This window comes from Aptenodytes patagonicus, chromosome 12, assembly GCF_965638725.1.
Source record: "Aptenodytes patagonicus chromosome 12, bAptPat1.pri.cur, whole genome shotgun sequence".
NCBI lineage: Eukaryota > Metazoa > Chordata > Aves > Sphenisciformes > Spheniscidae > Aptenodytes > Aptenodytes patagonicus.
Window position 1 is genome coordinate 22,954,454 of NC_134960.1, and position 12,461 is coordinate 22,966,914.

The window sequence follows — 12,461 nt, forward strand, 5'->3', positions numbered from 1 at the left end:
AAGGTTCCTCCAAAGATTTGAGCATTGGCTGTGTCTAACATGTCTGTATTATGCCTTCACTATGGGAAAGTCAAAACTTGGCCCATGTTAGGTTTTCAGTATTAGTCAAGATTACAGTGTGGTCATGCTCAGGAGAGTCTTGGTAGTTTTGCAGGTAAATTCCTTGAAGATGCTGCATTGGCTTGGCCCTGCTGTCGGTGCATGGGAAGACCAACTGCCTGGGACTGATTTTCTGTCCTGGATTTGGTGGGAAAGAGATTTGCAGGTCTTTCCTCTTCATTTGGCATGGCAGAAGAACAAGCAAGAGAAGACTTGGCCCACATGTGCGAACCTGAGGACTGTCCCAGGGGCTTGTTTTGACCTTCCTTGGGAGGGAAGGTCCTGTGTGTGGGATGCTGGGCCACAGGAGGCTGATGGGCTGGTGTCGCAGTAAGTCTAGGCTGGCCTTTCTCTTGTCAGGGAAAGGCAGGCTGGCTGAGAGAGAGGCTGAAGGCTTGCAGGGGCAAGCCCAAGAGAGGGTGTGAGCAGATCCCTCCACAGAGACTTGACACAGGTATCTGCTGCCAAGCTCCTCCATGGGCTCTTTCCAGCCATTGGAAAGCAGGTGGCACGTCTAGGGCCTGATCCACCCAGCCTGAGGTAGACCTCTAACAGCGCACAGGCAATGGTGCCCTGTCTGTCTCCATCAACTCTATAGCAAGCCTGGCCTGCTAGCTCAGGCAGTTGCCTGTAGATGACATGCCTTCTACGGTGACCAGATATGCTCCTCCAGCCTGGAGTCAGTCACCTCATGGAAAGGCATCACTGTCCTCTTGCCAGTCTGCATTGTACAATACACTCTGCAAGGGAAATGTCGCTACATCAATGATTTTGATAGTTCAGACCTGTTTACAATTAGCTCAAAGTCCTCCAACCTGGCTCTTGGTTTGTTGGTGGGGCTAGGGAGAACTGTTGGGAGGGATCCATCTGCAACACAGGTGTCTGTGTCTCTATGGATCCGGTGGATGAAATTGGACATTCAGTGGGCTCATCGTCAAGTTTCTCCTGAAACCTGCAACTGCATAGTCCCTTTGCTCTGCTTTAATTGGTCAGGGGGGACTTCATAAAGAAAGAAGTCAGAAGCTGTTTCTAAGGATTACTCCTGCAGTCGGCTGTTGCACTGCCATGGCTGAAAACCAGGGAGGACCAGAGTGTGCAGAGGGAAGACATTTGTAGTGCTCTGCAAAGAATGGGCCATGGGGTGGGTCTGGGAAACAGCCCGATATGGAGCAGTGGCAGGGTGGCAGGAGATCAGTGGGGTTCTCCTCTCTGGCCTGGGTCTCACTTTCTCTGGTCCCTTGTTACAGGCAGGGATCGTGCATCTGTCGGAAGCACCTGGCTGCGCCTAGTGCAATAGGTGCGGGGATGCTGCGCGCTCTGTGACTGCAGGGAATGCACACGGATGCACGTGGAGAAGAGGTAAAACTGCCAGCATTGCCTCGAGGAGGGACCTGCCCCATCTCATGACTGTGGCATGTGCAAGCCTTGAGGAGCGTTTCTCCCCAAACCTATCCCATGCGGGGCTCTGAACTCCCCGACTCACCGCGTCTCCCAGCTGTGGGGAGCAGGACATGGAGAGTGGGCCAGATCCTGGGTCCAAGATTGCCTGGGCTCTGGGACTGGAGCAAAGTCAGCCGGGGATTGGGGTTCCCCTCGGGATCTGTCCTGCTCAGTCAGCAGCTCAGCACGTACCTGTGTGGATCTGTCCGTACCTAGGCCATAGAGGGGTGTTTGGGGTCTAATCCCACCTCTCCCTTGCTCCTTGCCCAGGTGCAGAGGAATCAGCAGCAGGGGGTAGGCTGCTGACATCTCCATGACCTCCACAAGGTGAGGGGTTGTAAGAGCAGAGGCAGCTGCAGCCCGGTACCTCTTGTTACCAAGAACTGGTAGAGCCCTGCACTAGGCAAGCAGTTAATGATTTTACTGCTAACGAGAGCTGCAGCTCAGAAAGTCAGAGCACCCAGAGCCCATTGCTGACATATGGGCACCCTCATGGCTTCTCAGAGGTGATGTATAATCCCTGGTTTACAGAGAGGGAAGCTGAGGCAAGGAGTTTAAATGATCTGCTTGAGACGTGAGGTAGGAACAGAATTAGGGGGAGAACCCAGGAGTCCCATCTGCCTGCTGTAATTGATTAGCCATGCTTCCTGTGCAAGTGAAGACAAATATTGTTTCAAAAACAAAATCAGCTGTTATCATGCCTCAGCCCCATACAGAAACTCCTGCTTCTAGAAGAGATAATTTCTGGTGGCACCATGGCCACTTGACTGCAGCTGCAGGAGTTACAATTGAGAAAAGCTTGCACAGCATTGTGGGGCTACAGCCCATGGCTTAGGATGGTGCTTGCAAGACTGGCACACTTTGCATCGATAGGCATGTTCACCAATAAGGTGCCTTTTTATGAAAAAGCCACTTGTCTCATTTGGTGCAACACAGCGTCCTTCCCTTGCCCTACAGAGAGAGCATCTCAGGGTATATTCAATAAGGACACTTTTGCCAGAGTCTTAGATGGCAACTTAGGACACCCTTCAGCAGTACTTGTGTGTCGGGAAAAGAAAAGTGTTACTCTGGCAGGCAAGAATGCAAAATTCTCTCAAAAAACTCTGCAGAAATGCAAAGTCAGCAGGGAGAATCACACAGGTTGGCACATCACAACTGCTTAGAAGTGTTTAAAAAAAAATTCACACCTGTTTCCTATTTCCCCTATTTCTCCTATTTCTGGCAGGCAGGGAGTACTTGGGAATAGCACCCCGGTAGCCAGCCTGGGAGAAGCAGCTGTGCCATGTTCCTGTCCCCACCCCTGGGCAGCTGCCTGCCACAGCTGGGGCACCAACAGCCCACATGGTACGGGTCTCCTGTGCTTCAGGCTGGGGCTGTCTGGGGGTTATGAGAGGATCAGGAGAAGGTGGGTGCCCAGGCCCCTAATGGCTCAGGACCACAGCAGCATATTTTCCTCTACAAATCATACTGTGCTGGGTAACGAGCACTAGTCTTTGCAAAAGCAACAAACTCCAGTATGGTCCTTCTTTGCTTTTATATTGAGGGGCCGAGAGGGGTGGGTGGCATTTTCCTGTGCTCCGCTTCAAACTGCTGCCCTTCTGAGCTGCTATCGACAAGTCTGCGCCTTTCTGACAGCCCTTGCAGGCACTCGTGACGTGGTTTCTTTTCCGTTGTAGGTAGTACCGAGCCTGAGCTGAGCGCGGGGAGGGAGCCCATAAGCGCTGGGAGAACAAGCGGAATATGAGCAAGAACAGCCACTTTCCATGGTCTGCCACAGACCGCCAAGAGCTGCATTCCTCGGGCTCACAGCCGGCCGTGCTGGCCTGCAGCGATGGGGACGAGCAGCTCAGCCAGCCTCTGGAGCCTGCCAGTGGGAGAGCCAGCCCCCAGGACGATGCTCAACCCTCCCGAGGAGTGGAGGGGGAGCGCGGGGGCCAGGGGGACGAACATCTGGAAGCGGCAGCAGAGCTGGGCAAGAGGCAGGGTGAGCAGGGACGGGGGACAGACGCTGCCAGCGAGAGCGGCCGTAAGGACAGGCCGGCGTTGGTGAACGGTGTGGATGCAGAGCTGGCCGCGGGGCGGGAGCAGACGCCGCTGCAGCAGCGGGACGGCGGCGTGCCCAGCCGAAGCAGCACGGATTCAGGGGAGAGGGGCTCCCCCACCCAGGAGATACCTAGCCAGGCCCTCAGCAAGGAGCAGTGTCACGGCGTCCTGGGCTCCTTAGAAGCTCTAAGTGCCGACGAGCCGGAGGAGCAGCTTGGGTGAGTGTGAAGCCATTGTAACGTCAGCTCAGTGCTGGTTTGCATGTGTTGTTTCTCAAGCCTCCTTGGTTCGAGTTACTCTGCTCCGTGTGTAACTCATCAGTTTAAAAAGCTGCAGCTGCTCTTATGGCTGACTGTGGCTTTTCACTCTTTTCTCTCTGGGCTTCTCACACTGTTTTTCCCTGTTACAAATGCAGAAAAGCTGTGATTAGAGCCGGTGTCTGCCCACAGAGTCACTAAAGCGAAGGAGAAGCTTTAGGGATCTCAAGAGTGCTGGTTGTGCTCACTTTGGGGGTGTCCCACTTGCAAGTTGGAGATTCAGCTGCAGCACTTACGGCAGAGTTACCCGAGATAACTTAGGACAAGCATGACGGCTGGGGGACAATGAGGAGCGGGGTTTGTCCAGGAGCCTGGTATGCCCTGGAAGTCCCCAGCAGCATGGCTTGCTCTGGCAGTCCCTGGGCTAGCAGGTTACAGCTTTGATTCCAAAGGACCGTGCCGTTAGTAAGAGAGGGCGAGGCACTGAGCTTTGCTCCCTGCTGCACCTGTGGCAGGTGTTACCAGTGCCTGGGTGGCACAGGCATAGCAGTGAGAGACGAGAGACACGAGTGTCATCTTGTTCTCAAGTGCCTGAGACAAACCAGTATGTGAGCAATGCCTCCCGGTCTCTGTGTCCTCTGTACTGGCAGCCTGTTTTCATGGGAGAACTCTCCAGGCTGGGGGACACTCACACCGGTGCAGTGTCCACAGCTGATTTTATGCCTCTGCAAGTGCCTAGACTCCCTGGGGCTCTGCAGGTTGGGGGCTGAAGAGAAATAACTGGTCACTGGGATGAGGTGGGGTGCTTCCCGCGCCATCCCTGTGGGAGGAGTACGGATGCTTCCCTTTTTGCCACCAGAAATCATGTAGGGGTCTGTATTGTAGCTAGCTGGAGTTTATGACCGCTGTGAATCTTATCGCCCTGCCTATGTACCTACCCGGGCATGGGAGAGATGCTGAAAGCAGGAGGGGGCTGGAGAAGAACAGCAGAAGTTGTCACAGAGGAGCATGGCCTTCTTAAGAGGAGAAGGTGTGAAAGGGACAGGGTGGCCAAGAGGGGCCTGTGAATCACCTCCTGGTTTTAGTCCAGTGCAGGCTTCAGGCTGAGCTGTTCGTTCGGAGCGCTGTCTGGAGCGTAGGCAGGAGTGTCAGCAGAGCTGGGAAGCCACACAGTGTGTGGGCTGACGACAGGCGTCCCTAATTCATTACATCTCTAGTGTTGAACAGACTCCCCTATTAAAAGCTGGTGGTTTGATTCACCCAAGGCCCCCAGCAAGAAGGAGCAGCACTGTTTCAACAAGCACAACTAAAGGTATTGAAGAGGAAGAGTGTCCAATACAGGCTGCTGATGTCCAGAGAGCTAGGGGAGTCCACCCCCAGGCAGGTCCCATGAGCACTGTAAGCCATGCAGTCAGGTCTTAGATGTCTGCAAGTCTCTCGGGTTGCGAGGGAATCGTATTTGCTTGGTATGTGGTTCCCTGGCAGAGACTGTGAGTTCAAGATGAAGCTAAGGGTGGTCACTGAATGCTGCTACAATCACTGGAAGTGCAATTACTTTAAGGTACTTGGGCATGAATTGGGAGAAGTGGCAGGCTGAGGATTTGGAGATGATGCAACCTGACTGGGCTCTGCATGCACAGCCCATGATCTTATGCTGTAAACATATTCACTTGGATAGCAAATAAGTCTTTTGGGAAGCTGAGTGCACAAGGGACAAGTCACACACTATATTCAAAGGCAGAAGGGCAGCTGGAAAACTTCAGGGACACAGCTGAGATCTGGGAAACCACTTATTGCCTAGGGATCGGGTTAGTTTGCTGTGTTTGAGCTCCTTATTACTTTGACCACCTATCTTTAGGCTAAATGTCAGAAACATATGGCTGGGCCAAACACAGCATGGAGCTGGTCTTTCCTGACCGTAGCTGACTGCCTGGCTCTCCTAGATCAATGTGGGTCAGAAGTAACAAAGCTGACAGATGGACCAAGACACCGAGAAGTCACTGTCATCCTGCATCATCTCTGAGTTTCTCCAGTTCTTTCTTTACTCCCCTTTGGTATGTGGCTGTTTCTGTTATGACCATTCTGGATATAGGAGAACCTGGGGTTTCTCTGTCTCTGGTTTAATGTTTTACCGATGAGCAGTCAACTATTCATTCCTGGGGAAAAAATCACTTGTCATCATCTGCATGTTGGTGCTCGTATGGTGCATTCTGTCCCTGGATCTTAAAGTACTTTACAAGAAGGGGTTCAGTCTTGCTCTTTCCGCTGAACCAATGGAAAATTAAAGGGGAAAAAGTCATCCAAAGTTCATTGACTCCGTGGTGGATCTGGAGAAAGAAACCATGATTGCCCCGCTGAAGGTAGCTTAGTGTGTCTATGCAGGAAATGGTTGTTAAAAAAGTCAAGGAAATAAAGGTGAAGCTTTAGTGCTTGTGCTGCAGTTTGTGTTAACTGAATCCCTTTTACGCCCATTCTAGTTCATCCCATGGCATCCATTGGCATGCCAATATACCATTTGTCAAAGCCCCATTTTCCGATCATTGTGGCTATGTTGCCTAGAGGTCTTTCACCTTCCCAGAAGCCCCCAACATTGGCCCTGCTGATCTCGGGGAGGTCGAAGCTCTGCAGTCAAACTGAGAACTTCACCAGTGAATGATGTTCTCTGCTTTCAGCCCCATGAAATCGTGCAAAAAGTTCAAACTTGTTAATAGAGGAATCCCCACCTTTGGCTTGTAGATACACTTAGTAGCTGCAGGTTTGGGCCTTTGCCCACACATTTCCTCCCATGGCAACATATAGCCATTGAGCAATTCAAATTCCATTAAATAAAGTTTCAGAAGAACTTTGCAGAAAGCCTGCAGTGCACAGGCAAGAAAGTCCTGATTTCCATCATGTCCTTCTCTGACAGGCCTCCGCACTCCACCAACACAGCAAACTAGGTTCTACTTTATTACAACTAATTAACCAGTGAGAAGTGAAATATAAACAACTCAGTGCATAAAAATCCAGTACGGTTCAGCTGCAATAATAATCAAGTGCATTGCTTTGCACGCCTTGCTGTAAGCAATAAAACAGCATTTCAGAGATGACTGGGGAAAGCAGCACAGGCAATTAGATACAGCGTTACTTCAATACGCTTACAAAACCTTGTGATTACAATGCAAATAAATATATGGCTCCTTATTTAAGTAAAGCAATTGCCTTCCCCGCTGTGTAATAAGTATGTGACACTTCTCTGTGGGGAGGCTATGTCAGGTTCATTCACACGAGTGAGGTCTTTCACTGTCCCTCGCCTTAGCCTGGCTTTGCTTGAATTAGATGCAGACGGTGCTTCTGGGCTGGTGTAAGCAGCTAATGGAAATGAGTCTGTTCAGTGTGGTGAGAGAGCGGGAGCTGTCTGGCTTGGGATTATGGCAATGTGGGACCTGCTGAGTATTATCCAGGAGGTGCAGGGCTTGATGGCTCTTGATGGGCTTGATACCCAGGAGCAGCCAGGAGAATACCTACAGGCACAGCTGCAGTGCATAACACCCCAGGAAACATACGCTGTACACCAAACCTCACGGGGATGGGCCAGGGCATGCCCTCCTGCATGGGTGCTCCTGCACAAAGACATGCTGGTGATGGGAGTGAAGCGATGCAGGCCAAGGGGCAGTGTGACGGCTCTCTTGGAGGACCTGGGGAAACCACAAGGGCCCAGGGTTTTTCCTTGGTGTGGGGAGGACGCAGACCCTCTGTAGGGGAGGGGACGTGGAAGTTCACTAGGGATGGGGGCAGTTGCAAGAAGTTTGGCAATGGGACAAGCTGCCAAGGCAGGTCTGTAATTCCCACTGCTGGGTGCAATTAAGGCTGTAAAGTCCTTCCTGTCACAAGGGGATGAAGTTTTTAAAGTTCCTCCTGCTTTGCGGAAGGAGGGGATCTTTTCTGTACACAAAGTCATGGCCAGGCACTGCAGTTCACCCTGCAGGGATGGATGGATTTGTAAAGACAAGCATTCCTGAAGATGACGGGCCTTTGGGCTGCAGCAGATAGTCTGTGGAGCTGCTGCTGTCTGCCTCATTTCTGCTTATGTCTGGTTTGCTGCATGGCCAGCTCTGATGAACTGGGTGAGAGTTTTCTTAAGCCCTGAGCTCCTGGAATCTAGGGATTATGTGGGTCTACGGATTCATGTAAGCTTTTACCCATGTGGTTGCAGAGCTAGGTTTGGAAACAGCATCTCCGACGGCTCAGACATCAGGGGGGACTTTCAAAGGGCGCAAAAACTTGTTTGTCAGGGTCTATCAGGTCTCATGAACATAGCGTAAGCCATGCATGGTTGTCTTCTTCCTCACACAGCCCTTCCGGTGGGTCTGTCCTGCTCCCTGCTGCGCGGGGATCCCCTGTTCCTGCCACAGCTCACCAGCCTGCTGGCCTTGCATCCAGCATCATGAAGAAGGGAAGATAGCATGGCATAGCCACTTTATGGGACCCTGACCCGCTTGGGTTCCTCAGACTCTTGGGACACTGAGAAAAAAGAAACCTGAGAGCACCGATTTGTCCTCTCCTCTTCAATGGCTCTCGCCCTGGCACATTAGAAGTGGGAAATTCTACCTTTGTTCAAATCCTTCCCCAAGTGCACTTTTCTTTCAGAGATGGGGGACAAGAAGTCTGGTACATGACTTATGCCCGCTCCTCACTGCCACAAGGGGGCTATGTGCACCTCTGGTGTTGCAGTCTTCCCTCCTTACACTGGTTTTGTGTTAGTTGTCCACTGTATCTCCTCTCATGCTATGACTGTCTTTGGTTGTTGTGGATTCTTGGGGTGAGGACATCCCTGTTGGCAGAGAACCTTATATCCTGCAGGCTCAGGTCTTTAAATACACTGGCTGTAGCAAACAAGGGTGATAAACCTTGAGGACTTCCCTATGTGATGGGACGCCAGGTCCCATTTTAGTGCCTGGAATTCGTGCTCTTGTAAATGCTGAGTTCTTACTGCCTGTGCTGATGAGGGTGTTGGAGGACAACCGGTCCATGTGAGCATCACCGCTCAGGCATGGTGTATCCTGTGCTGCCCATGTGAACTGGCTGCTCCACAAAAACGATCATGATGGTTCCCAGATGGGTGTGTTATCATTGGTGGCAAGGTGTACATTCCGTAGCCCTTAGGGCCACTATGTCCTGAAATGGCCAGCCATCTTCCACCCTGCCTGAGGCATTTTGAAGGGCTAGGGTTTCCAGGAGTGGATGACACTGCATCGGTATATCTGGACCAGTAAATTCAGGGCCTTATTAACCTGCTCCCTGCTCAAGAGGCAGCCTTCCCTCCTTGCTACTTGCTTAGCTCTGCAGTGGAAATACAGGCAAATCCTTCCTGCCTTGAGAGAAGGAAGAACGCACCCCAGACCCTGTAATAGTACGAGTAGGCCTGGCTTCGGGGCTCCACTGAGCCTCTGCCCAGGCACGGCAGTGATGTTCAGGGGTCCATCTCCAGCACAGGGAGCCTGTGTCTGTTGGACAAAATGGGCAGAATGTCTCTGGATCAGGGCATCTGTAAGCTGCAAACAGCTGGGAGCTGGAAACATGTGGCTGGTTGTGGGGCCTGTCGGGGTGGTCGCTTTGCTTTCCCTGTTCTCTGCTGTCTGCTGGTGGAGACGGGATACAAGGCTATATCTCTCTACCGCTCTACTTTTGCTATAAGCAATTCCATGGAGTGCGGTGTGTGCCTCAGTTTCCCCACCTAAAAAGACTGAGCTGTTTTGTAAAGTGCACTGAGAAGTGTCTGGACTCCTAGGAGACACTTTCAAGGCTCTGCCGTGTCTGGCTCGCAAGTGCTTTGCTGCCTCTGTGCTAGAGCCACTACCTCCCAAGGTCCATTTCCAATCTCTTCTGTGCCAGGTGATGTTCTGCAAGGCTGGGAGTGGGCTGTCACTGGCACCCAGTAGGAAACATTACTAGCAGCAGCTGGATTTGGGCATGCACAGGTACAGCGTCTCCTTAGCTGGCACAAGAAACTTGCTCATCCCTGATCCACCCCCAGAATTCATCTCAGGGAAACATAGTCTGCTGCAAAGTGAGGCCATGCTCATTAGGAGAGGCACTAGGCACAGCCATGACGCTGACACAGGGTTTCCAAACTGAGACAACCGTAGTGAGGAGGTGCAGTGGGTTGACTCCAACCAGCAGCTAAACACCTATTCTTGCACTTGCTCACCATCCTCCCCTGTGGGATGGGGGAGAGAATCAGAAGAGCAAAAGCGAGAAGACTTGTGGGTCAAGATAAAAGCGGTTTAATAAGTGAAGGAAAGAGGAAAAAAAACTGCACCAAATGATGCAAAAGCAATCACTCACCACCTCCCAGCAGCAGACCGATGCCCAGCCAGTCTCTGAGCAATGGCTACTTTGAAAGACCAAACCCACTTTTTTTTTCTTTCTTTTTTTTTTTTCTTTCCTTTCTTGAGAATGACATTATATGGCATGGAATATCCCTTTGGTCAATTCAGGTCAGCTGTCCCAGCTGCGTCCCCTCCCAGCCTCTTGCCTACCCCCAGCCTACTTGCTGGGGAGTGAAAAATCATAGAATCATAGAATCATTGAGGTTGGAAAAGACCTCTAAGATCATCGAGTCCAACCGTCAACCCAACACCACCATGCCCACTAAACCATGTCCCTAAGTGCCTCATCTACTCGTCTTTTAAATACTTCCAGGGATGGGGACTCCACCACTTCCCTGGGCAGCCTGTTAAAATAAAAAAATAAAAATAAAAAATAAAAATAAAATTTTATAAAAATAAAAAATAAAAATAAAAATAAAAAAAAATTATTTTATGTTAATTTTTATGTTAAAAATAGAGAAAGCCTTGATGCTGTGCAGGCATGTTCAGCAATAGATAAAACATTGGTGCACTATCAACACTGTTTTAGCACGAATCCAAACCATGGCACCATATGTGCTGCTATGAAGAAAGTTAACTCCGTCACAGGCAGGGGAAAAGCAGCTTACTGTTCCCCTGGCTTTCACCTGTATCACAGCACGAAATGCCTGGTTCTGACAAAGCAAATGACAGCAGCGTCTGCTGGAAGTGGGGAGGCAGGCTTCACCTGAAAAACCTGGGGTATTTTAGGCAGTTCCTTGCAGCCTGGTCTATTCCAGGAGGGACTGAGCCCTCCCAGCTCTCCGGGGCTCCCAGCACAGTGGGTGTTGCTGGATTTGACTCAGATGAATTCTCCCAGTGTGGGTTCATATTGAGATGTACACTGGAATGAATACGCCTGCATTCAAAGCCAAACAGAGCTGGGATTGCTGAGAGTCATCCATGCTTACCTGGAAGCTAGGCTTGTAGGTTCATGCATTTCGCAGCCTCCTGTCGTGCCTGTAACGCTGTGCCTGAATCCCACAGGCTAGCTGTAAAGCGGCATGGAGCCTCCCCTGCCTGGATGTGTGTCCATCACACACATCCAGTGGAGAGAAAACTATTTGTAGGGCGCCTTCCACTTCTAGTGTGCCTCATCTAAGAAAAAAGGCTTAAGTTACAGCATATGAATTGCTCCCTAAAAGCTTCTGCTTTTTCTTCGCTATAAAAGGGATGAAGGACATTTGCTGCTGACATCCAAAGTTAGATGAAATGGCCTTGATCTTAAGGATTTTCATGCTTTTGAAGTAGCCATAATTGGAGCACTTGAAGGGAGAGATAACCTGCAGATTAAATCCATTCTGGCAGTGGATCCAGTAGCAAGTATCAGATGCAAACCTCTCCCAGTTCAGAGGTCTGGCTTTTTGCTGGGGCATGACCAAATTAAGTGTTGGCTGGGCCCCTGGGATTGTTCATCATAAAACTCTGCCTTTTTTGGCTCTAGAAGCTTATAATAAAATTGGGAACCAGGCAGGTTATACCACAGAAAGGTCCCGAGAGCCTATAATCACAGTATTTCTGCCTCTTCTCTTGCCTCCTAGCTCCAAGTGGAACAGTGCAAGCAATTACCTTGACAGTATTTTCTACATTTCCCCTTTTGGTCCAGGTTTGCTTCTGGAGATGTCACGCTGAGCTGCAGTGAGGATGACAAGGAACATTTTCAATTCAAAGACATCAGGGATGGGTTCAGCTCGACCTTTGAGAAGATCGTTGAGTCTGACCTTATGAAGGGTACATACTACAGCAGCTTGGACTCTTTGGACGTCCTCTCTCTCACAGACGAGACAGACAGCTGTGTCAGTTTTGAGGCCCCACTCACTCCATTGATCCAGCAAAGGGTCAAGGAAAGCCCAGAACTCTCGGAGCAGAAACTGGTAGCACAGCAGAGAGAAGCCCTTCACCACATGGATGCTGATAAGCAAGAGCAGGCAGCAGCAAAGCCAGTGGAGGGGGATTTTGGGAGCCCTCTCAGGCACTCAATTACCAGCAGCAGGTCAGAGAATGTGCTGAGCCGGTTGTCCTTGAGGAGTATCCCAAATGGGTTCCACGTGGAAGGGTCGGAGGAAGATGCCACCAAGATCATTAACTCCATCAGGTAAGGCAGGCTGGGAATTCCTCAGGCAAAGGGGTCCTTGTCTTATGGGGTCCCAGTCGAGGAGCAAGGCTCAGAGGACGTGATAGAGATGGAGCTGCTTTTTTCCCCCCCTTGTGCTTCCTCTCATGTGCTGTCATG

General features: G+C 50.8%; 1 protein-coding gene across 5 annotated transcripts in view; it reads left to right on the forward strand.

Annotated features, from left to right (window-relative positions):
- The window catches only part of PSD2 (pleckstrin and Sec7 domain containing 2), a 92,779-nt gene that overhangs the window by 41,360 nt on the left and 38,958 nt on the right, over positions 1-12,461 (forward strand). For 4 of the 5 annotated variants that reach the window (XM_076350133.1, XM_076350134.1, XM_076350130.1 and 1 more), the window contains exons 2-4: positions 1,347-1,458; positions 3,216-3,800; positions 11,835-12,323. In XM_076350133.1, coding sequence (XP_076206248.1) covers positions 3,280-3,800; positions 11,835-12,323 — 1,010 coding nt within the window. In that variant the 5' untranslated portion in view covers positions 1,347-1,458; positions 3,216-3,279. The remainder of the gene's footprint in view (positions 1-1,346; positions 1,459-3,215; positions 3,801-11,834; positions 12,324-12,461) is intronic. The other variant, XM_076350132.1, reaches the window with a different exon arrangement.